The sequence below is a fragment of the Schistocerca americana genome, chromosome X, assembly GCF_021461395.2.
Source record: "Schistocerca americana isolate TAMUIC-IGC-003095 chromosome X, iqSchAmer2.1, whole genome shotgun sequence".
NCBI lineage: Eukaryota > Metazoa > Arthropoda > Insecta > Orthoptera > Acrididae > Schistocerca > Schistocerca americana.
In genome coordinates, this window is record NC_060130.1 from 228,837,879 (window position 1) to 228,863,457 (window position 25,579).

General features: G+C 45.5%; 1 protein-coding gene across 1 annotated transcript in view; it reads right to left on the minus strand.

Annotated features, from left to right (window-relative positions):
• The window catches only part of LOC124555305 (ATP-binding cassette sub-family G member 5), a 136,940-nt gene that overhangs the window by 96,340 nt on the left and 15,021 nt on the right, over positions 1 to 25,579 (minus strand). Inside the window, exons 2-4 of the mRNA XM_047129180.1 lie at positions 9,874 to 9,991; positions 9,577 to 9,782; positions 7,753 to 7,897 (exon numbers count right to left, since the gene is read on the minus strand). Coding sequence (XP_046985136.1) covers positions 7,753 to 7,897; positions 9,577 to 9,782; positions 9,874 to 9,991 — 469 coding nt within the window. The remainder of the gene's footprint in view (positions 1 to 7,752; positions 7,898 to 9,576; positions 9,783 to 9,873; positions 9,992 to 25,579) is intronic.

Genomic DNA, 25,579 nt, shown 5'->3' on the forward strand with positions numbered 1-25,579 from the left:
GTTTTATAAAAAATTAGACCTTACTTTCTGAATAACCTTCATACATTTGGTGCAACAATGAACCATATACATGTACCCGCTATTCCGGCCGAGTATCACATGCCTAGGTAAGAGTAATGATAATGTGATTCAATAGGTGTCCCAAACATTGCAGATTAGCATTTCTGTTTCCATAACACCAATTCACATTCTTTGCACATTATTCACTTAAAAATTGACAATTTTTTGAATGTCTGTACCTCTCTTAAGACACATTCAAAAGAAACCAGGTTATATAGTCTTAAACAATCATTATATTATAAGGAGTGCATGCCAATGGTTTCTGAAACAAATACAAAATTTATAACCTTAGGGAAAGGTTTCACATTATTTAACACCAAGTGTAGTGTAAGACACTGGTGCTCACATTTCAAACAAGAAAAGGCCTGCTTGCTTTGGTACAGTTAATTCAGGTGGAGAGTATATTGTACCCTGAAAATTAATTAATTTCATTATTCTACAATATGGGGCTTAATTTCTGTCATATCTAAGAAGAGGCAATTTTAATTCAAACACAAGGTGTGAGCTTTATCACTATTCACTTGACCCAAGGAGCTTCAGCAACTTTCATACCATTAGGTGGTATTAAATTCATGGATTTAAGTCTATATCATTATCTGCCATTGAATAAGCATTTCACGTACTTCAGCTTCAAGCCCAAAAATCTTATTTCAATTATATTTCCATTCTATTTAAATTCATTTTCTAGCTACATTTTCAAACACTCTTGTCTCTTCCTATTTCACCACAGTAATATTTATACATACTCTAGATGCTACTTCTCTCCATTAAGGGAAACAGCCCCTCTATGTAAAGCTGATATCAGTGTGAACAATCTAATTCATGTCCAAGCTTTTGAATCTTGCTTATCTTCCTCTATACTTGTAGAGGAAAATGAATTAAAGAAATATAAATGTGAATAAATGATATTATGTTAGTTTCATCAACAGTGTGATCGATCACCATATTACTTTTCTGTAGCTGAATTTGTCTTCACTCTTAATCACTGGCCTCCAATTATTGGCTACTTTCTCTACTACAGCAAAAAGTAATGCCTCAATTTTGTGTGTGAAAACTTTTAAATCTTTTTGTATAAAACTGATGTTATTAACATTCTACATCTTTATTCTTCATGCCTACATATTTGCAACCCTCTGCCACAAGAGGGCTCAGAATTTTTGCGTGTAACATGGTGGTGTCTAACGTAGCTACGTCAGTGCATGAGGAACGGAGTGCTACATTCAAGTTTGAATTCGAAGAGTTCATCCACATATGGAGCTCACTCTCCTTCCACATGACAATGCCAGGCAACATGAGTGCTGTGACATTTTCAACAATTCAACTCCTTGGATTCATCATCATCGAGCATCCTCATACAGTCCCAACTTGACCCCACATCCAATTTTCATCTGTTTCCAAAACAGAAAGAACACCTTCAAGGAATTCACTTTGATAATGAAGCTGTGTAAGCAGAGAAGCGGTTATGGTTCCATCAACAAAGTCAAACATTCTACAAGGGTGGTATCTACAAACTGCTCTCTCATTGGGAGAAATGTATTTGCCACCAGGTTGACTCTATTGAGAAATAATTATGTAGACATGAAGAATAAAAACATAAAATGTTAATATAATTTGTTTTATTTTAAGAACTTTTAAGAGATTTCACATAAAAAATCCATTGGCATTGCCATTCAGCACACCCTCTTACATCTCATGTTTTTCATCTTGCATATGCTACAGCTAATTCCCCCCTCCCCCCAATTTAAGACGAAATGTTTGTAGAGAATGACCTTTCCTCTTTAATACTAAGTTGTAAGGATATAAAGACAGGGATGTGGTCTTTTGACCCTACTATGCAATCTATACATGAAAGAAGCAATGACAGGTATAAAAGAAAAAAATGGAATTAAAATTCAAGGTGAAAGGATATCTGCAGTAGCCACCAGAAAGATCGTGGGAGGCGCACATCGGCACGGCGCGTCACGGACGGTAGTTGCCGCAAGTAAAGTCCCGTCCACCAGAGGGCACGCGAGAATTCGGACGCGACCTCTGCCGGCATAACAACAACAACAACAACAACAACTCCGGCAGCACGGGCCGTGCCCAGTTAGTTAACATCGGGCATGCCTAGGACACAGTCCCGGCCTACGCTAAGTGAAGTGCGACGTAAACGTGAACAGTGTTACTACACAATTGGCGACGAGTAGGGTCGTTCTTTTGCGTGTTGCGTCGTTGTTCCGGTTTCGCAGCTTCTCCACGGCATGGAGGATTTAGTGCGGGTTTTGGTTGAGCAGCAGATGGAATTCATGGCCACCATGATACAAGTGCTTCCGGCGTTGTTCTCCACGCCATCTGCTCCAGCACCGTTCCCTCCTCCCTTTCCCCCATATGACGAGACTGCGGAGGATTGGGACGCATATGAACTTCGCCTTCGGCAGCATTTCCAGGCATTTCATGTTGCCGATGCGGAGGTATATCGTGCTCTCTTCTTGTCTTGGATATCTCCCTCGCTGTATCAAGTTTTGCGGCAGCTAGCGCCGTTGCAGGAACCCTCGTCCTTGTCTTTCGACGCATTGTGTTCATTGCTGTCTTCATATTATCGCCGCCGCACGCATGTTGTGGCGGCTAGGATCGAGTTCTATCAATGCAAGAAACAGCCCCATCAGTCTTACCGGGCGTGGGCTGCTACCCTGCACGGTCTTAGTAGCAAATGTCATTTTGCCACGGAGCAGTCGCGAGAGTCGTATGCCCACGTTATGGTACGCGACGTCATTGTTCGTTCGGCCCCTGATAGGGAGGTCCGGCAACGGACCCTGCAGTTAGAAGACCCTTCCCTTGAGGAAGTCCTGTCCATTGCTCAATCGTATGAAGTCTCTCATGCCACAGGTCAACAGCTGGAAGCATGGTGCGACGTCGCGGCGGTTCATGGTGGCGCGGCCGCGTCCACTGTGTCCGGGGTGGCCGACATGCGAGCGGTACAATCCAGCCGTTACGGCTGCTCCCGCACGGCGCGTAAACAGAATTCCGGCCGCCAGCCCCTGTTGCCCTCCTGTGCGTCGTGCTATATACATCATGATCAGTCAGAGTGCCCCCAGCGTTGGGCCGTTTCTCACAAATGTAATAACAAAGGTCACATTGCTAAAGTTTGCCGCTCAGCCTCAAAAGAATCGAAGGAAGCAGGTACAGAGGACATGGACGTTGACATTCAGGAAGTTTCATCGGGCCAGGCTCCCAACGCATCGGCACGCAAATTCTTTATCGAGGTGTCGGTTCGGTCGCGCCGGTTACAACTGCAAGTCGATACGGGCACGGCAGTTTCGTTGTTGAATGCACAAACTTATTCCGACCTTGGATCGCCCCCGTTGGCGCCAGTTTACCGGCGTCTACGCGGTTATGGTAAACAGTTCATTCCCCTACTGGGTCAATTCACTTCCGACGTGACTTACAAATCAGTCACTCGGCCTATTACTTTTATTGTTGTCAGTGATGCGAGCTCCGCTAACCTTTTTGGCCTGGATGCCTTTCAAGCTTTCGGTTTTTCTATTGCTGACACCATACAGTTGGTCTCCGAAGACGTTCCCTGTCAATCATTGGAATCTTTGATCTCAGACTTTCCAGATATTTTTGAGGAGGGCCTGGGGCGTGTTTCAGATTTTGAAGCTCACTTAACGTTGAAGGCGTCAGCTTGCCCGCGTTTTCTACGCGCGAGGCAGATTCCCTTGGCTTTCCGCCCTCAGGTAAAGGAAGAGCTAGACCGGCTGACAGACCTAGGAGTCGTTCTTCCCATTTCTTCTAGTGAGTGGGCTTTGCCCCTCGTTATTGTAAGGAAGCCCTTGGGAAAATTACGCCTCTGTGGCGATTTCAAGGCCACCATTAATTCCCAATTGGTGGTGGACACCTATCCTTTACCTCGTGCTGATGAATTGTTCTCCGCCGTGGTGGGAAGCCAATATTTTTCGAAAATCGAACTTTCGGAGGCTTATCATCAGATACCACTTGATGAGGACTCCAAACGGCTGGCGGTCGTCAACACCCCGTTTGGCCTTTACCAATACCAGTGGTTGGCCTTCGGAATATCCAGTGCCCCGGCGATATTCCAGCGTTATCTTGAGCACGTCACGTCGACAATCCCTCATTGTATTAATTACCTGGATGACATAATTGTCACAGGCCGCAGCACGAAGGAACACTTGCACAACCTTTGCACCCTCTTTCTCAAATTCAGGTCTGTGGGCATGCGTTGCAACCTGCGCAAGTCAAACTTCTTCCAACCGTCCATTGAGTATGTGGGCTTACACCATCTCTCGGCACGGCATCCAGCCACTAGGAAGTTTGGTCCACGGTATCGTCGACCTTCCTCGGCCCGCTTCGCTGAAAGAGTTACAAGCTTTTTTATGCAAGATAGCCTATTACCACCGGTTCATTCCCAGGGCTTCCACCATAGCCCGCCCCCTGTACTGCCTTCTGCGCAAGGGTGTTCCTTTTGATTGGTCGCCTGCATGCGAGTGAGCGTTCACCTCGTTGAAGAGCCTCCTCACATCAGTGCCTTGTTTGGCTACTTTTGATCCCCATAAGCCATTGGTCCTGGCTCCAGATGCTTCGCAGTACGGGGTGGGGGCGGTCCTGGCCCATCGCAACGCAGATGGTTCCGAGCAACCACTGGCGATTGCGTCTAAAACTCTTAGTCCCGCGCAGGCCCATTACTCCCAGGTGGAAAAAGAGGCTTTGGCCATTGTCTACGCTGTTACCAAGTTTCACCCTTTCTTGTATGGCACGAAGTTTCAGTTAATCACTGACCATAAGCCGTTAATATCGTTATTTGGCCCCGCCTCTCAGATTCCGGATACGGCAGCCCACAGACTACAGCGCTGGGCCTTGTTCCTCTCTAAGTACCATTATGACATTCATTTTCGCCCTACCAGACAGCATGCCAATGGCGAAGCTCTTTCCCGTCTTCTGGTGGGCCCAGATCCTACATTCGATCGAGAGGAGATTGTGTGTTTTCATTTGGATGTGGCGTCCCGCCAAGCGGTTGATGGCTTCCCAATCACTAGTTCTCGAGTCGCTAGGGAAATGGCAGCTGACCCGGTTCTCTGGCAAGTAGTTCGCCTCATTCAGCAGGGGTGGTCATCCCGCCCTCCGGGCCGGGCCTTGGACCCTCTTCGTAATTATTTTATTCTACGAGACCGCCTCTCGGTCTTGGAAGGAGTTCTCCTTCTGGCTACCGATGATACAGCTCCTCGCGTGGTTGTTCCTTCAAGTTTACGAAGGGAGGTCCTCACGTTATTACATGCGGGGCACTGGGGTGTTTCCCGTACTAAAACCTTGGCTCACAGACATGTGTACTGGCCCGGTATTGACAGAGAGATTGAGCACTTGGTGGCCGCCTGTTCCCAGTGTGTGAGCCAACAGGCATCTCCCAGGGCAGCGTTCTCTTCATGGCCGCCGGCAACCCAAGCATGGGAACGTGTTCACATCGATTTTGCGGGCCCGTTTGTCAATGGATTTTGGCTCATTGTCATTGATGCTTATTCCCGATTCCCATATGTGGTTCGCTACTCCTCAACCACTTCAGAAGTTGCAATCCAGGCACTAGCAAAAATCTTTTCTGTGGAAGGTCTGCCAATCACCCTGGTCTCGGACAATGGACCACAGTTTACTTCGCAGGCCTTCCCGGATTTTTGTAGGCGCTTCAGTATTCGGCACGTTTGCTCTCCCCCTTCCATCTACAATCGAATGGGGAAGCCGAGCGCATGGTGCGCACATGTAAGATGAAGATGAAAAAGTATGTGCACGAATTTCCTGCGGAGGAAGCATTGACGTTTTTCCTGACGGCGTACCGGACCACACCAATGGGAGAACGCAGCCCCGCAGAGCTCCTCCATGGGCGTCAACCTAGGACTCTGCTGCACCTCCTCCGGCCTGGTCATCGCCAGTCTTCGCAAAACGGAGTACCTGGCTTTCCAGTAGGTATGTCGGTCTGGGCCCGTGGGTTTGGTCGCAATCCACGTTGGATACCGGCAGTGGTCCTGCGCCAAAATGGCCGCCAGCTCTATACCGGGTGGCATGTCGTCACCAAAATCAGCTACATCCATGTTCGGGCATCCACCCTCTGACCTCTCGGACACCGGCTTCCCCATTGCCGGCACTTGTGTTGGTTTCGCAGGGGACGTTACCGCCTCTCCCCGCTGTGACTCTGCCGCAATGCGATGGTTCTCAGCCTTGGCAGCCTCCAGTAGCTCCAGCACCGGCATCACCATTGTTCGAGATGCCCCAGTGAGAGCTGGCCCCCCTCACAGGCCCGGTTTCTCAGGAGGCTGGTTCACCTGTGGTCGTCCCTTCCCCATCGTCCCCGCCACTGGGTCTTGCCCCTCCAGAGGTGGAACAGGATCCGGAGTTCGACAGCTTGTCGCCCGTTTTGTCCCGGGCTCCGGTTGTGGGATGACGGGGGCCTCTTCGTGTGGGTCACTTCCAGCCGTATTTGTAGGTTCCGGCTCGAGGGTTGGCAGATCCCCTCGACTCCGGCCTTCCAATGGATGTGGAGGTCATCGCTCCTGCCCGACGCTCCACCTTCCGATGCAGTGGATCACAGTGGCTTCACCCCCCGAAGGAGGAGGAGTGCAGTAGCCACCAGAAAGATTGCGGGAGGCGCACATCAGCACGGCACGTCACGGACGGTAGTTGCCGCAAGTAGAGTCCCGTCCACCAGAGGCACGCGAGAATTTGGACGCGACCTCTGCCGGCATAACAACAACAACAACAACAACAACAACTCTAGCAGCACGGGCCGTGCCCAGTTAGTTAACATCGGGCATGCCTAGGACACAGTCCCGGTCTACACTAACTGAAGTGTGACATAAATGTGAACAGTGTTACTACAATATCAATGATAAGATTTACTGATGACATTGCTATTCTCAGTGAATTCCTGTATAGAACGTACTGTCAATGAGTACAGAATAAGGACTGAGAGTAAATAAAAAAAAGATGAAAGTAATGAGAAGTAGCAGAAATGAGGACAGCGAGAAACTTAATGTCAGGATTGGTGATCACGAAGTAGATGAAGTTAAGGAACTCTGTTACCTAGCCAACAAAATAACCCATGGTGAGTGTAGCAAGGACATAAAAAGCAGTCCAGCACTCGCAAGAAGGGCATTCCTGCCAAGAGAAGTTTGCTAGTATCAAACACAGGCTTTAATTTGAGGAAGAAATTTCTGAGAATGTACGTTTTGAGCACAGCATTGTACAGTAGTGAGACATGGACTGTGGGAAAACCAGAACAGAAGAGAATCAAAGCATCTGAGATGTGGTGCTACAGAAGAGTGTCAAAAATTAGTTGGACAAATAAGGTGAGGAATGAGGAGGTTCTCTGGGGAATTGGTCAGCACAGTAATAGACAGAAAACACTGTCAAGAAAAAGAGACAGTATGGTAGGCCATCTGCTAAGACATCACAGAACAACTTTAATGGTGCTAGAGCGAGCTGTAGACAGTAAAAATTGTAGAGGAAAACAGAGATTGGAATACATCCAGCAAATAACTGAGGATGTAGGTTGCAAGTGGTACCGTGAGATGAAGAGGTTGGCACAGGAGAGGAATTAATGGTGGGCTGCATCAAACAAGCCAGAAGACTGATGACTAAAAAATAAATAAGTTAATTAATTAAATAAAAATTCTAAGTGCTTGCAAAAAATAATTTACTTTATTTACTTACTTGGATCTCTAACAAGCTGAACTCCTATCATAAGACGACGATATTCGCTTGGTGTAAGATACTGTGTTCCACGGTTAGCCACCTGGGTCAATGCAAGATCAGCCATGACTTGTTTAACTCTTGATGCTTTCACATAGTGCGAGATCTTTAAATAAAATGAAACAATATGAGTTAGACCAAAAAAAGTAAGAAAATTTGACAAATTAAACATAAAAATTGTCTCTCAAAGCATATCAGACAGCAAGTAGAATTTGCTCACAATGAAAAAAGTGTCTTGACTCAGAAATACATGAGACATACTGCAATATAAAAGTACCTTTTTATATTTTGTCACATTTTGTGTGTGTGTGTGTGTGTGTGTGTGTGTGTGTGTGTGTGTGTGTGTGTGTGTGGTGAAGAGGGGGGAGGGGCACATGTGCAAACTGACAAAAAAAACACTGCAGTGTGAATGAACTGTGGTCCACTAACTCTATGGTTTCAACACAAAATATTTATATATGATAGGTTTAATGAAGTCAAAACAGTTAGTACAATTAAATTCTAGAATTTGCATTGAAAGAGAGTTGAACTTCTAATAGTGTATATGCAATATATGGCAAAGTTCACGCAATGTGTATGGATTACACTACTTAATAGTAGCATATTTTCACCACCATGTCCTCTTTTAATGTGATGGAAACAACATTAGGTGGTTCTCTATGTCCTGGTAAGGACTGTCCATAATTATTCATGACATACAAACAGCCTAATTACAAATAACTCATTCAGTTTATATCATGTTAAAAATGATGAGATTTTTTAATTATTTTAATTTTTGAAAATGTGTGAAGTTAAGAGCATCAATGATGTGCCTGCTTCAAACTTTATTAAAAAGAGAAAATAATGTTACTTTATAGAATTAGTATGTGAACACTTGAGAAGAACGAATGTAAAACTGAAAGGGTTTGACAAACGCACGGATTAAATGTATGTAATCAATAGATGCAAGCTCAAGAAAAAAGCACATAGTTTGCAACCAAAATATTCTGTCAGTCTATTGGGATAAAAGTTCTGTCATCCCAGCTGAAAGAACAATAAAGACGTTGGCCTGAAATGCTGTAGGAAAACTGAACAATCTGAATCAAGATGGGCACATGAGTATTTGACTATGTCTATATCTATACGCTGCAAATCATGGTGAAGTGCATGGCAGTTTAGTAAAGATTCAATATCTTAACCACTTTGCCAATCTTAACCACTTTACCAATCCATTTGGTAGATAAGACGAGTTTTGGCTATCAGCAAATTCAGAAGGTACATACAGACAAGTACATTAAAGATTGATTTTTTTCAACTCACAGGTGTTTGTTACAAAAATGTTGAATAATCTATGCACCAAAAACATGAAAGAAGAAAGAAAATAAATATAGCACAACGATTTACCTCATTAAAAATCAAGGAGCAGTATTTGAACAAGATATTATGGAATATCTTCCAAGTTCCATTATATTTCTAATTGAGTCATCACAAATGCACGAAAAAATTAATTGCATACATGTGCATAGTCATACGAGCAGCCATTCCTCCTCACACTATCAAGACCGAAGATGATTTAGTAACATTGTTCAAAGCACATACATTCCACCACATTAGTGTGTTTTGCAAATGATAGGTATACATTAAAGTTACGGAATGAACAAACAAAACTATTAAAAAACTTAAGAAATCTTCAACATAAATACCTTGCCAAAGTAGTTGCCATCTTTGGCAACAATAAAATATATATGAAACGTGTACTATAGAATCTGTAATATACTCTTTCAATATGATTACAGATATGCATACCTTAGATCCAATTGTCAGTTGAGCAGCATAATACAATGTCTGCTCCACTGTAATTGCAGGAAGAAGGTCACACTTATGAGTAACATATCCGCAACTTTGCTGAAACAATCTTAATGACATTGGCATTCCATTCAATAATATCTGCCCCCTAGTAGGACCTTGGGCACGCCGTGAAATCACCTCCAACAATGCACGTTTTCCACTTCCTTCAACAAAAATAAAAAGCTATTGGCTAATGGATTCTTTATTGTAATTGTGCCATTTTCAGGAGAAATTTTTTTTTTTTTTTTTTTTTACCTTTAGACCCAAGAACTGCGAGAACTTCTCCACCATGAACCTCGAGTGACACATCTTTCAAAATAATACCTGTCTTCACATTGCCCATAAGTCTTTGCATGCAGGTACCTGGTTCCACCTGGAATAATTATAAGAATCTAACTAAAAACAATGTGACAAAATCAGCAGAATGTACTTAAAATTACATAAATCAACAACAAAGTAAAAATAAATAAGTATTTTGTAAGAGCTTTTATTCTACTTTTCCATTTGTCACCACTTACAGCACTTTTCATCCTATAATTACGAGGTAACATACTATGTTTTACTGTAGTATTTGTTCAGTTTTCCCTTCGATATTTTCCTTGGAAGTTTGAGATGATGTAAATTCAAGTGTGAAGAATGTGTTTCACAGTCTTACTGTGACAAAAAATGCAATCTAGACTCTAATTACAAAAAAAACTTAGCTTACCAAGTTTTGCTACAATTAGTAAGTAAGTGTATTCACTCATACCTTTGGGAGATGAGCAGATAGCAACAAAAAGCTCCATTGTAAAATGCCCCCCCCCCCCCCCCACAAAGACTTAATGGCCAACACAATTGATGTGTAGGCCCCAAAAACTAGACAATTTATGATGAACTGGGAAAGGCAAAGTTATGTTGCATACATTTGACCATCAACTGATTAACTGTGCTCCATATTTAAAAAAATAGTTTGAGGTGAAAAAAGAAAATGATATACATAGTCTTGTTGATTTTAAACATTTCCTTTGTCAAAGCTGCTATAGCTAGCATCACCTTTAAGTGCATTAACAAATTTCGGAGCGATACATTTTGTGTTAGGAATGCATTCTCTCTTCCTACATTAATATTGGGTGCCTGAAAGGACACTACTGAGCTGCCAGAACTGTTACTCTCTAGTTGGGTGCATATTTACCATCATCATCTCTATGGTTTGGATTTTTGGTGAAGCAGAACACCTTCTGTACTCAAAGAAGCTTCAACACCAACTCCAAAAGCAAGTTAATATGTTCTCTCTCCAAAACCCAAGGCATTCATCACTATTAATGTATGCTTGTCTAAGAGCTTCATGTTTCTTTCCTCATAAAATTTACAATACTTTTTTGACTGATGCCATTCCCTGTATTTACACACTCCATTCCTTTTGCCTTGCCATCTTTTGCAATCTTAAAATATTTATCAGACACTTGAAGAGTACATTCACATACAAATGACATAACAAACAATTATTATTGTACATCATACAACTATCCTTCCGCTTAAAAGTATCTAATGAGTGAAGAAACACAGAATATTGCATTCAATATTGTCCCAGAGTTTCAAGAGTTACAAAACACTGAACCAGCACAATACTTCCTTTAAGTCATGATATTAGATTCTCTTTATACATATTGATTCCCACACCACTCAGGGTTGTCTCCTGCTGTCTAAACATTCCTTGTTGCTGCGTCTCCTGGCTACCATCTGCAATATGGCCACCAACCACACAATCATGTACCGCGGGTTGCTACAGCACTGACCTGCTAATGACGCTTCTTCTGGAGATCAGATGAAAACAGTCTGCATCAACAGACACACTGGGTTGTTGTCAACTGAACCTCCAGCAGCAACCATGGTACTGTGTACCACCAAACTCACTGCTAGCAACATAGGCATTGCCACAAATGGACTGCCATCACGGCACTATCTCCTTCAGCAAGTCACCTGCCTCCACCAGTATCCTTCCAATGAGCAAGTATTTAGGTCACTGTCCAACTGCTCTGGAACCAATTCAAACTCTGGACTTATGTTGGCTGCACCTAGCAACTCATCAATCAGGTTTCATATCGGTGAGCCAACAAAGAGTATATCACTGCAGCATCCATGGACTGAAACTGTCCTGACGCTACCGCAACACTGGATCTCACCTTCTCTGCCCTCAAGCTCACTGCCTCAATGGACTTCATCTTCAGTCCTTCCTCTAACATCTTACTGCTCTTCGTCAACCGTAGCCTCACAAACCTCATTTCTGAAGTATATTTAAGTGCAACATAAGAGATCGACTTTCAGCGTGAAACAAATACTGCACACTGATGCCATTAGGAAACTGTCATTGAATTCCATTTCTTAGACTTAATAAATGTACAGCAATTGATCTTTGCCACCAGGTCACTTCAGTCATATGACATCCTTCCTGTCGGTCATGAACACCACAATGACAACAAGTATAATTGGCATATGGTTTACATCCCAATAGTGACCAGTGTCCACAGTGTGATTTTGTACTTGACCAGAGTAGTCTTCCATACCTGTTCCCCACTTCAGACTGATGGAGCGTACCCTCTGCCATGCACTTCACAGTGGTTTGCAGAGTATGAATGTAGATACAGCTCTTTTTTTATCCGCATATCACCACATACTGTCTCTCTTTCAGTATGGCACTGTAGCCCTCCGATATCTTGTCGCAGCCCTTGCTTTGCTTACTATGCCTGCAACATCACTCTGTGCTTCTCTTATATAAGTTAACCTACCCAGATGCTGCCCTCGCCCAGGCACTGATGACAGACCACTGCTACCTCAAGAATACAGTGATGCGATGGAGCCATGACCAGTATTTTTCACACAGCTGGAATGGAATTTCACGTCCTCTGTTCCCATGGTGAAGCTCAGCATTGAGCTTTTCCCTTCGCCTACTCGGTTCTTCTTCTTCTTCTTCTTCTTCTTCTTCTGTAGTGTTACAGTCCTTCGTGAGCCTTAGCTCTTTCAACAATTTTCCACCACATTTCTCAGTTATTTGCTGCTCTTTTCCACCCCCAGACTCCCATACTGATGAGATCCACTATCATGTCATCAATTCATCTTCTTTTATGTCTCCCTTTTCGTGCAGCTGAATGGATCACACCTTTCATCATTTTCTTTGGAATTCTATCCTCTGCCATACTCTCCATGTGCCCTAGCCATCATATTCGCTGCGATTTTGCTAATTTTACTATGTCCTTACCTTGTATTAACAGTTTTTTTGGTGTTGCAGGGTATTCTCAAGCCTTCTTCCTCCCTTTTGAGATACAGATTTCGCATAGTATTTACCACTCATAGGTTCTTACGGAATTTTTGTCATGCTCTGTCACTGTCCATATCTCTGACCCATATGCGATAACGGGGTGGCCTAGGAAGTTATACACTGAAGAGCCAAAGAAACTGATACACCTGTTTAATGTCATGCAGGGCCCCCGTGAGCATGCAGAAGTGCCACAACACACCATGGCATGGACTCGACTAATATCTGAAGTAGTGCTGGAGGGAGCTGACACCATGAATCCTGCAGGACTACCCATAAATCCATAAGAGTACAAGGGGGTGGAGATCTCTTGTGAACAGCACATTGCAAGATATCCCGCATATGCTTAATTATGTTCATGTCTGGGGAGTTTGGTGGCCATCGGAAGTATTTAAATTCAGGATAGTGTTCCTGGAACCACTTTGTAGCACTGCTGGAATTGCCAAAGTCTGCCGGAATGCACATTGGACGTGAATGGATGCAGGTGATCACACAGGATGCTCACGTATGTGTCACCTGTCGGAGTCATATCTAGACATAACAGGGGCGCCATATCACTCCAACTGCACACACCCACACCATTACAATGTGTCCACCAGGTTGAAGAGTCCTCTGCTGACAGGCTTGGTCCATGGATTCAAAAAGGTTGTCTCCATACCCGTACATGTCCATCTGCTTGATACAATTTGAAATGAGACTCGTCTGACCAGGCCTCATGCTTCCAGACATCAACAGTCCAATGTCGGTCTTGACAGGCCCAGGTGAGGCGTAAAGCTTTGTGTCATGCCCTCGGCTCTGAAAGCACTTATCAATGAATGTTTCACTGAATGGTTTGCACGCCATTTGTTGATGGCCCAGCATTGAAATCTGTAGCAATTTGCAGAAGGGTTGTACTTCTGTCACATTAGACAATTCTCTTCAGTCATCACTGGTCCTGTTCTTGCAGGATCTTTTTCCAGCCACAGTGATGTCAGAGATTTGATGTTTTACTGGATTCCTGATATTTACTGTACACTTATGAAATAGTTGTATGGGAAAATCCCCACTTCTGATTCTGAGATGCTGTGGACCATCGCTCATTTGTTGACTATAACACCATGTTCAAACTCACTTAAATCTTGATAACCTGCCCTTGTAGCAGCAGTAACAGATCTAACAACTGCGTCAGACACTTGTTGCCTTATGTAGTGCTGTATTCTGATTACGTGTAGTGTGGTCATCACCACCCGTAGAAAGTCCCAATTTTTACACAGTCCAATGCCGTATTCTGCCTGTTTACATATCTCTGTATTTGAATACTAATTTCTTTGGCATTTTGGTGTATACTAGCAGTTTTGTTTTTCTTACAGAATGGATATTTCTGAAAAGTTGCACATTTGCAAAGTAAGCTCTGTTTCCTGCATGTATTCTTTCCCTTATAGCCTTTCCAATCCTGTTATCTGTTATTAGGGCTCCTGAGCAGTTAAAAGAGGACACACCTTCGAAGCATTTCAAATGGTTCAAATGGCTCTGAGCACTATGCGACTTAACTTCTGAGGTCATCAGTCACCTAGAACTTAGAACTAATTAATCCTAACTAACCTAAGGACATCACACACATCCATGCCCGAGGCAGGATTCGAACCTGCGACCGTAGCGGTCGCTCGGTTCCAAACTGTAGCGCCTAGAACCGCACGGCCACTCCGGCCGGCTGAAGCATTTCCCATTGACGTTTAGGTCTTTAGGGGTTGTTCTGGCCTCAGATTGTGACATTACCACATAATTTGTTTTGTTTTCACTTACTATGAGGCCAATTTTTAAGGATTTTGTTTCCATTGCCCAGTATGCTTCTTTGAGTTTATTGATATTTCTTCCTACTATAGCAATTTCATCAGCATATGCACATATCTGGCTATTTCATAAATATGGTGCCTCTTTTGTTGATTTTATTTGCTACACTAGGCAGGGCTATACTGAATAGGACAGTGGACAGTCTATCACCTTGCTTCACGCCTTTATTAAAGTCGAAATTTTCACTTGTTCTGCTAAGGACGTTTACTTTTGCTCATCTCTGTCATTGTCATTCCGATTAGTCTTATTAGTTTAGCACATATACCAACTTCTTTCAGTACTCTGTATAGTTCCTGCCGGTTTATGCTGTCAAAGGCTTGTTTGAAGTAGATGAACAGGAAATGCAGATCTATATCATATTCATAGAACTTCCATCATTTGTCTTATCACAAATATTTGATCAGTTGTTCCTCTGTCTGGTTGAAAGCCACACTAATATTCCTCTAGTATGTCTTCTGGGCACTTCTGTATCCTTTCGTTTAATATACTTGTGAAGATCTTATAAGCTGTACTTAGGAGTGTTACACCTCTATAGTTTTCACATGCTGTTCTGTCCCCTTTCTTATAAATGGGGATTATTATTCCAGTTTTCCAATTATCTTGCATAGTTTCTGTTTTGTATATATCTGATATTAATGTGTGCAGTTCTTTTATTACAGGCTCATCACCAGGTTTTATTAATTCAGAGATTATGCTTTCTTCCCCAGGGGCTTAATTGTTTTTTGACTTAGGCACAACCTGGGAGACCCCTTTTAGTCTTGTCTTTCTTGCCTCATTGGCATCATTTTCTACTTCCAGCTCCACTCTTTCCTCCTGCGCAGCTGTCCCTTCACCTTCTAGGCTAGTGCTTAGTGTATCTTTGAAATACTCTGCCCATCTTCCCACTATCTATTCTTCCTCCCTTATAATTTTCCCATCTTCACTGAAACATGCCATCATTTTTGGCTGGAATCTGTTTATTTTACCTACAGTATGATAGAACTTCCTTATTTCACTCTGTTTCTTTAATTCTTTTAGCTCTTGAAATTTCTTGTTAGTCCACTCTCTTTTCTTTCTCTTGCACATTCTGTTAGCCCTTCTCCTTAATTATCTATATTTTTCCACATTATTTCTGATTTCTCTCTGTAGCACTTTTGTTCTTGCCCTGTTCTTTTCCTCTATTGCTGACCAGCAATCTTTGTCAAACCAACCCTGGGTTCTTCTGTTCCTTCTTATGACTATTATTTCTTTTCTAGCATCTTAATGGATTTTTAAATCCTACTCCACCTTTCATCTACTCCTACTGCAGTCTCTTCATTGCTGAACTTCCTGCTTAATGTTACTTGGTATTTTTTTTTTTCCTTCATCAGGGATTTTCAGTTTGTCAGTATTCCATTTCATCTTTTCTGTTCTGTTGCCATTTGTTAATGACAGTTTCTCTCTCAAGACTGGTTAGTCACAAAGTGGTTTGAGTCACAGTTTGGTCCTCTGCAGCTCCATACATCCATAACTGATGTGGAGTGCAGTGACTAAAATATGGTCAATCTGATTAACTACTCCATTGACTGCAGACTTCCAAGTACCCAGACGGATCCTTTTGTGTGGGAAGCAGTACTTTTAATAATTGCATTTTTCCTTGCTGCAAATTCGCATAATAAGTCTCCATTCTTGTTGTTTTCTTTATGTAGTGAATATTTTCCACTAACTCCATACGAATGTTCATTCCTACCTACTTTTGCATTAAAATCTCCTATTACTAATATCAGGTCATATTTAGGTATCGTGCAGCATAGTTTTTCCACGTCTTCATAGAACTGTTCTTTAATTATATTCTCTTTTTCCTCTGTTGGTGGATGTGCCTTAACTATTGATATATTCCTAAATTTCTACAACAACATATTTAAATTTTAAAATTTTATTGGCTATTTCTTTCATTTTTCCAGGTTGAAGCATTGTCCTCACATTCCATGATGGTACTGTCAGATCCTTTATCTGTTTCCTTTGCCAGTGTCTTGATACATGTTTTCCATCCAATTTCTGAGGCTTCTATTGAATTTCTGTAATATCATCATCATCATAATCATCAATTATTATTATTATTTTACAGTATGGGGTTATTAGCCCCATGTCCAATCAGCAACCTGGAGGACCAGGATATGTATTAGGTTTACTCCTCTAGGGAAGCTGGCTTCACTATGCCTCTAGATCCCTCACTGCCCAATGTTGTGGGACACACTCCCAGGGGACACCACCTTATAGGCACCTTCAGTGTCCAACAGGATGGCTTGTGTACTTCCTTGTTCTGCCTACTCCTCCAATTTTCCATGCTGATTCGCACACTACACATTCCATGTCATCTTTCCTACCACAACTCAGCTCCTTGACAGTCTTCACCAGCACTATTGTCTCCAGCACCACACCACAGACTCCACACATTTCCAGGCTAGCTCTCGCAAGCCACCCATCTCTTGTTATGCCCACACACGACTCAGCCTTGTCAGGTCCCTTATGCATGATTCTATGAGATCTCTCATGCTTTTCTTATCATTCTGCCCTCATTCCTCCTGGGAAGGTCACACACCTCATACTCTTGCATACTCTCATGCTGGTGGCACTGCATGGAGCCACAGGGATTACAGCTGTTTCTCATCTGCATACCATCCTCAGGCCACCAGTTGGATGTCCCTCAATCTCGTGTTGTGCACACCTGGAAATTGACGCAAAACCAGACCAAACCATATCCTGTCTCTGTCGCAACCTCCGGCCACCCATCTGACCTTCCATGAAAATGAAATTGTACCTCCATCACTGCAGCCAGTAGCCAGTTCGGCCTTCCCAGATGATGACATCACATTTCCACTCACTGCCCCTGGTGGCCAAGTTGATATCAGACGACGACCTGCACATCTCTTTTTCAGTTTCATTCCTACTGCCTCCCAGACCCTGGGGCACCTCCTCCCCCTTTGGAGACTACATAATCTTTAAGATGATTATGCCATCTCTCCCTTAACCTAGGGCCAAATATGTGTGTGTGTGTGTGTGTGTGTGTGTGTGTGTGTGTGTGTGTGTGAGTGCGCGTGCGCGCGCGCCAGAATTCATGCCAACAATATCAAGAACACAACTAACAAGATGGTGAACTGCAGAACGTCGCTCTCAAAATCCACACAGTGCATTCGTTAGTAAATGGTGACACTTAAGCCACCACACCAGCGGGGCATGAATCATACGTTCCATCACCTTGCAGACACAGCTCATAAGAGACATGGGGCGGTATCTAGAAGGAAGGTTTTTGTCCTTACCGGGCTTAGGTATGGGTGTGACTGTGGCTACACACCAGTGTCTAGGAAATGGGAAATGTGCCCTCTGCCCAAATGTGGTTGTATGTGTTAAGCAGAAAGTGCTTGCCCGCTAGAGGAAGGTGCTGCAACATCTGAATGTGGATGGTGTCTGGCCCCGGGGTTGAGGATCGGGATGAAATGAGAGCATGATCTAGCTCCCTCATAGTAAATAGCTTCAAAGAAGAGAAGAGTATTGCCCGAGCTGCCTCCACTAGTTTCCAATGGAGAAAGGCAGGGTGATAGTGGGAAGAGCTCAAAACTTCCGCAAAATGGCAGCTCAATGTGTTGGAGACAGCAATAGTGTCCACGATGACATCGTCAGCTGCTGTCAGGCCAGAAATTGGGGAATGGATCTTGGTTCCAGAGAGCCATTGGAGGTTGGCCCACATGACAGAGGAAGTTTTTTTTTTTTCCGGTTTTAGGGCGCAAAACTGCTATGGTCATTAGCGCCTGGTCCGTGACGTAGGAAACAGTAAAAAACCGAAAATGGAAACCAGCAGCAATGGGAACGAAAGTCACAAAATTGGAGAAACTAAAAGCAGAAGGAAGGCTTAAAAATCCACTACAGAAAGGGGTTGGTTGTCCCCAAAAAAAGCTTCAAATGACTGACATCATTTCACTGGCACTAATAAACTCGAGAACGCGAGCGGCTGAGCGCGTGTCATCTGCTAAAATCGACGATATATCAGGCGATAGCTGTAGACGGGAGTGTAACGGGTTAAAATAGGGGCACTCAATTAAAAGGTGTCTTACCGTCCACAGCTGAAAGCAGTGGGGACAGAGTGGGGGAGGATCGCCGCTTAAAAGATGTCGATGGTTAAAAAGACAGTGCCCTATCCGGAGTCTAGTCAAAATTACCTCCTCCCGACGACGCATTCGGGAGGAAGAGGTCCAAGCACAAGGAAGAGCTTTCATGTCCCGCAATTTATTATGGGGAAGTGTCGACCAATGTGTGTGCCATAAATGAAGAACACGACGACATAAAACGCTCCGTAGATCGGCGAAGGGAATCGATTGAATAGCTGGCCGAAGAAGAGAGACTGCAGCCTTGGCTGCAATATCGGCTGTCTCATTTCCACAGATACCAACGTGTCCTGGGAGCCAGAGGAACGCCACCAAGACGCCCCCCAGGTGGAGCAAGCGCAGACAGTCCTGAATCCTGTGGACCAGAGGGTGGACAGGGTAAAGAGCTTGGAGACTGAGGAGAGAGCTGAGAGAATCTGAACAGATAACGTACTGTATCCGCTGATGGCGGCGGATGTAGTGGACAGCCTGGAGAACAGCGTAAAGCTCCGCAGTATAAACCGAACACTGGTCGGGAAGCCGAAAGTGATTTGGGGTGTCGCCAACAATATAGGCACTCCCTACACCTAACGATGTTTTCGAGCCGTCGGTGTAAATAAATGTGGCTTCTGTCATTTGTGCACATAGAGCAGCAAATGCCCGACGGTAAACAAGTGAAGGGGTACCTTCCTTGGGAAACCGACAAAGGTCACGGAGCAGGCAGATCCGGGGACGGAGCCAAGGCGGTGCTGTACCCCAAGTTGTCAAGAAGGTTTTAGGAAAGCGGGAGGAAAGGGAATGGAGCAGTTGATGAAAGCGGACTCCCGGTGGTAGTAGGGAGGAGGGGCAGCCTGTGTATCCTACATCAAAGGAGGCATCAAAAAAAATGTCATGGGCTGGATTAGCAGGCATGGAAGACAGATGGCTAGCATAACGACTCAGAAGGACTACTCGCCGATTGGACAGCGGAGGTTCAGCAGTCTCAGCATAAAGGCTTTCCACAGGGCTGGTGTAAAAAGCTCCAGACACTAAACGTAATCCACGGTGGTGGATAGAGTCGAGACGCCGAAGAATAGACGGCCGAGCAGAGGAGTAGACTATGCTTCCATAGTCCAATTTTGAGCGCACTAAGGCGCGATAGAGGCGGAGAAGGACCACTCGGTCCGCTCCCCAGGAGGTACCATTCAGGACACGGAGGGTGTTGAGGGATCGCAGACAGCGAGCCAAAAGATAGGAAACATGGGAGGACCAGCACAGTTTTCTGTCAAACATAAGACCCAAGAATTTAGCGACGTCTGAAAACGGAAGGTTGACAGGACCTAGATGTAAGGAGAGCAGAAGAAACGCCTTACGTCGCCAAAAATTAACACAAACGGTCTTACTGGGAGAAAAACGGAAGCCGGTTTCGAAGCTCTAAGAGTGGAAGCGATCGAGACATCCTTGAAGACGTCGTTCAAGAAGGCTGGTCCGTTGAGAGCTGTAGTAGATCGCAAAATCGTCCACAAAGAGGGAGCCCGAGACATCAGGAAGGAGACAATCCACAATTGGATTTATGGCAATGGCAAACAGTACAACACTCAGCACGGAGCCCTGGGGTACCCCGTTTTCTTGGGAGAAAGTACGGGAGAGAGTAGTGTTCACCCGCACCCTAAATGTGCGCTCTGCCATAAATTCGCGAAGAAAAATGGGCAGCCGACCTCAAAAGCCCCAAGAGAACAGTGTGCGGAGGATGCCTGTCCTCCAACAGGTATCATATGCTCTCTTCAGATCAAAAAATATTGCTACTGTTTGGCGTTTCCGGAGAAAATTGTTCATGATATAAGTGGAGAGAGCAACAAGATGGTCAACTGCAGAACGATGCTTTCGGAATCCGCATTGGGCAGGTGTTAAAAGACTGCGGGATTCCAGCCACCAAGCTAAACGGTAATTCACCATACGCTCCAAAACCTTACAGACACTACTCGTGAGAGAAATGGGGCGATAGCTAGAGGGGAGATGTTGGTCCTTTCCAGGTTTCAGAACAGGAACGACGATAGCTTCCCGCCATCGTCTGGGAAAAGTACTGTCGGTCCAAATTCGATTATAAAGGCGAAGGAGGTAACGCAGACTATGGGTTGATAAATGCAGCAACATTTGGATATGGATACCATCCGGTCCTGGGGCGGATGAGCGAGAAGAAGAGACTGCTTTAGTTCCCGCATGGAGAAAACAGTATTGTAGCTTTCGCGATTTTGAGAGGAGAAAGCAAGAGGTCGCACTTCCGCTGCACGTTTCTTCGGGAGAAACGCTGGCGGGTAATGTGAAGAGCTCGAAATCTCAGCAAAGTGCTGACCCAATGAGTTAGAAATTGCGACGGGGTCCACTAATGTATCATGCGCGACAGTGAGCCCAGAGGCCGGGGAGAAACTAGGCGCGCCTGAGAACCGTCGAAGCCGACTCCAAACTTCCGAGGAGGGAGTGAAGGTGTTAAATGAGCTAATAAAGAATTTCCAGCTTGCCTTCTTGCTATCGCGGATGACACGACGGCATTGCGCACGGAACCGCTTATAGCGGATACAGTTGGCCAAAGTAGGATGGTGGCGGAAAACGCGGAGAGCACGTCGCCGCTCACGTATTGCGCCACGGCATGCCTCGTTCCACCAAGGAACTGGGGGGCACCGTGGCAATTCGGAGGTGCATGGTATTGAACGTTCCGCAGCTGTAAGAATAACGTCGGTAATGTGTTTGACCTCATCGTCGACGCTGGCAAAGTGACAGTCATCGAATGTCGCTAGAGACGAAAAAAGTGTCCAATCGGCTTCGCCAAACTTCCAGCGTCGCGGGTGCATATATGGCAGTTGAGGCTGCAGTCGAAGGACACATGGAAAGTGGTCACTCGAGTGTGTATCATCAAGGGCGAACCATTCGAAGCGCCGAGCTAGCAGAACAGTACCGACCGCAAGGTCCAAATGAGATAAATTTGTCGTGGAGGCAGACAAAAATGTGGGGACCCCAGTGTTGAGGCAAACTAGATCCGCTTGGTGGAAGACGTCTAGCAAGAGTGAGCCACGTGGACAAGGATGTGGAGATCCCCAAAGCGGGTGGTGGGCATTGAAGTCCCCAACCAGCAAATAGGGGGGTGGAAGCTGACCAAGAAGATGAAGGAGATCAGCTCGTGCCATTGGTGTGGACGATGGAATGTATACAGTACAAAGAGAAAAGGGATATCCGGAAAGGGAAAGACGGATGGCGACAGCTTGGAAGGAAGTGTTTAAATGGATTGGATGATAATGGAGAGTTTCATGGAGAAGAAACATGAGTCCTCCATGTGCAGGAGTGCCTTCAACAGAGGGGAGATCATATCGGACAGACTGAAAATGAGGGAGAACAAAGCGGTCATGGGGACGCAGCTTTGTTTTCTGAAGACAGAAGATGACCAGCGAGTAGGATCGTATGAGGACCGACGATTCATCCAGACTGGCTCGAATGCCGCGGATATTCTAGTGGGTAATGGACATAGGGTGAACAGAAAATGGAGGAATGTGACCAAGGTCGCTGTCAACTCAACGACTGCTCAGAGCTTGCAACCGACAGCATGGAATGGCATTCAGCCGAAGGCAGAAGATCCTGATCCATAGGTTGTTCAGGAGCAGCTCCTGCCACCAGCGATCGGCCGGTTGATCGGCCGCCAGCAGTGCGCCTCGGCGACACAGAAGACGGCCGAGGGCGATTTCCGCCAGGTGATGCTGTAGATGGGACACGCCTTGGCGGAGAAGGAGATGAACTGGGTTTCTTTGTAGCTTTCTTGGAAGTATGATGTTTAGATGAAGGAGGAACTGATGGGTGTGAAGTTGGGGTACGTAAAAAATCTTCACGAGAATGCTCTTTTTTCGAAGTCTTGGTGTCTGACTTTTGGGCTCGAGATTTAGCAGAACCCGATGAAGGGCGAGCCATAGAGTGGGCAGGCGAAAGTGGTGAGGTTGAACGGGCGATCTTTGCACTGGCTGATCTGACGACCGTGGCACTAAAGGTGAGGTCGCAAGTCTGCGTGGCCACCTCCTTTGTTGGCCAAGGAGAAGCAAGGACAGTGCTGTATTTTCCTGTCTGAGGCATGGTGGGCTGTTGACTGGCGAATAATTTTCGAGCAGCAAAGGTCGACACCCTTTCCTTCACTCTGATTTCCTGGATGAGCTTTTCGTCCTTAAAAACGGGGCAATCTCGAGAGGAAGCAGCGTGCTCACCCATACAGTTGATGCAGCGAGGGGATGGAGGTGGACAAGCACCCTCATGAGCATCCTTGCCACACGTAACACATTTGGCCGGATTGGAACAGGACTGGCTGGTGTGATTGAACCACTGACACCGATAGCAACGCGTAGGGTTTGGGACGTAAGGGCGAACGGAAATTATCTCATAGCCTGCTTTGATTTTCGATGGGAGTTGAACTTTGTCAAATGTCAAGAAGACAGTGCGGGTTGGAATGATGTTCGTGTCAACCCTTTTCATGACTATGAACAGCTGTTACGCCCTGGTCAGACAGGTAGTGCTGAATTTCTTCGTCAGACAATCCATCGAGGGAGTGTGTATAAACGACTCCACGCGAGGAATTTAAAGTACGGTGCGGTTCCACCCGGACAGGGAAGGTGTGTAGTAGTGAGGTACGCAGCAATTTTTGTGCCTGGAGGGCACTGACTGTTTCTAACAACAAGGTGCCATTCTGTAATCTGTAACAAGACTTTACAGGACCTGCAATTGCGTCGACACCTTTCTGAATAATGAAAGGGTTGACCGTGGAGAAATCGTGACCTTCGTCAGACCGAGAAACAACAAGGAACTGTGGCAACGATGGAAGAACTGTCTGTGGCTGAGACTCAGTGAACTTACGCTTGTGAGCAGACATAGTGGAAGGTGAGGAAACCATTGCGGAAGAATCCCCCATGATTACCGGCGTCTCCGATGGCGCGCTCCTCCCTTGTGGGGGCCCTCTCTGAGGGCACTCCCGCCTTAGGTGATTGTTCACACCTCAGGTCACACCTCCCGACAAACGGACGGAGGGACCAATCGGCACTTTCGGAAGGTATCAGCTCGGGTAATCACCCCTCCCTGGGCCTGGCTGTTACCAGGGGGTACGTACGTGTCCTACCTGTCCACCCGGGGCGGGGATTTACGCGTTACCCCGTCACCGGATACGCATGGAAGTGCGTGGGTCGGCCTTCAGACACGCACAGGGAGGAAAAAAGAGAAAGGGAAAGGAAAGAAGAGGGGTCTCAAACGCCGCAGCGGAGAAAAGGGCAAAGAGAAGAGGGAAGGAAAAGAGAAGGACAGAGGAAGGACGAAGACTTGCGAGTGTAGAAAGCAAGGAATTTGTAACAGTTTCGAGCGTCCATCTCCAGACGTAGGCACAAACCATACTCCCAGAGGGGGAGAAAGGGAAGGAAAGAGCCAGAGGTGGGGGGGGGGGGGGGATGAAGATGGGGGACGGGGAAGGATGCGGAAAGGGAAGGTATGCAGCCCGGAAAGGAAGGAGGGCCACATTAGCTCAGGGTCCCGTGCTCGCTACGCACATATCCACAAAAGAGTTGTGGACCCCCTGGGGGGACAGAGGAAAGTGTGGAATTGTTAAAAGAATTAGTGAATGAAATCCAGCTAGCTCTTTTGCTATCCCATAGAACCCAATGACACTTTCCACACATCTGTTTATAATGAATCCAGTTTGTCAGCGTAGGGTGGCAGTTACAAATGCAGAGAGCACGTCTCCATGCACGGATTCCATCGCGGCATGCCTCAATCCACCAAGGGACTGGGACATGATGCGGTAAAGGGGAAGTGCGAGGGATGGAATGTTCTGCAGCAGTAAGGATAACATTTGTGAGATATTTTACCTGGTCATTGCAACAGGGGAAATCTTGTTTTTCGAAGGTCGCCAGGGAGGAGTAAAGCTGCCAGTCAGCCTTAGGAAGCTGCCATTTAGGAGTGCACACGGATGGGGAAGGAGTCAGCAAATTGACAGCACAGGGCAAACGGTCGCTCGAGTAGGCGTCAGTAAGAACGGACCACTCAAGACGAGGGGCAAGCTGGGCAGCGCACAAGGACATGTAAAGTTGGGAATAGGAGTGTGAGGAGTCGGAAAGGAAAGTGGGTGCTCTGGTGTTAAGGCAGAAGAGGTTAAGTTGGTTAAGAAGGTCAGCCAAGAGGGCACAACTCTGACAGGTCCTGGAAGAACCCCAAAGGGGACGATGCACATTAAAGTCGCCAAGTAGCAAAAAATGGGGGAGGCAGCTGCCCAGTAAGTTGAAGGAAGTCTGCCCTGGTGACAGGGAATGATGGAAGGACATATACGGTACAGAGGGAAAAAGTCAGGTGGGGAACGAAAACGCGAACTGCAACAGTTTGAAGATTGGTAGTCAGGGAGATGGGTTGACTATGAATGTCATCCCGTATGAGCAGCATGACGTCCCCATGAGATGGAATGCCAACCTCAGGGGGAAGGTCAAAACGAATCGGTAAGAAATGTGAAACCTCAAAGTGGTTGTGAGGGTGCAATTTCATTCCCTGAAGGCAAAGTACAAGGGGACTGTGACACTAAAAGCAGTCGTAAATCCTCTTTGTGGGACCGAATGCCGTGAACATTCCATTGGAGGAGAGTCATGATGAGGCAGATATGTACATGTGTCAACTCGGCAGCTGCTGGATGACAGCTGGGGAAGAGGCACTACTACAGGGCACAGAATCAGGAGGATCCTGCTCCATGGGGTCCACA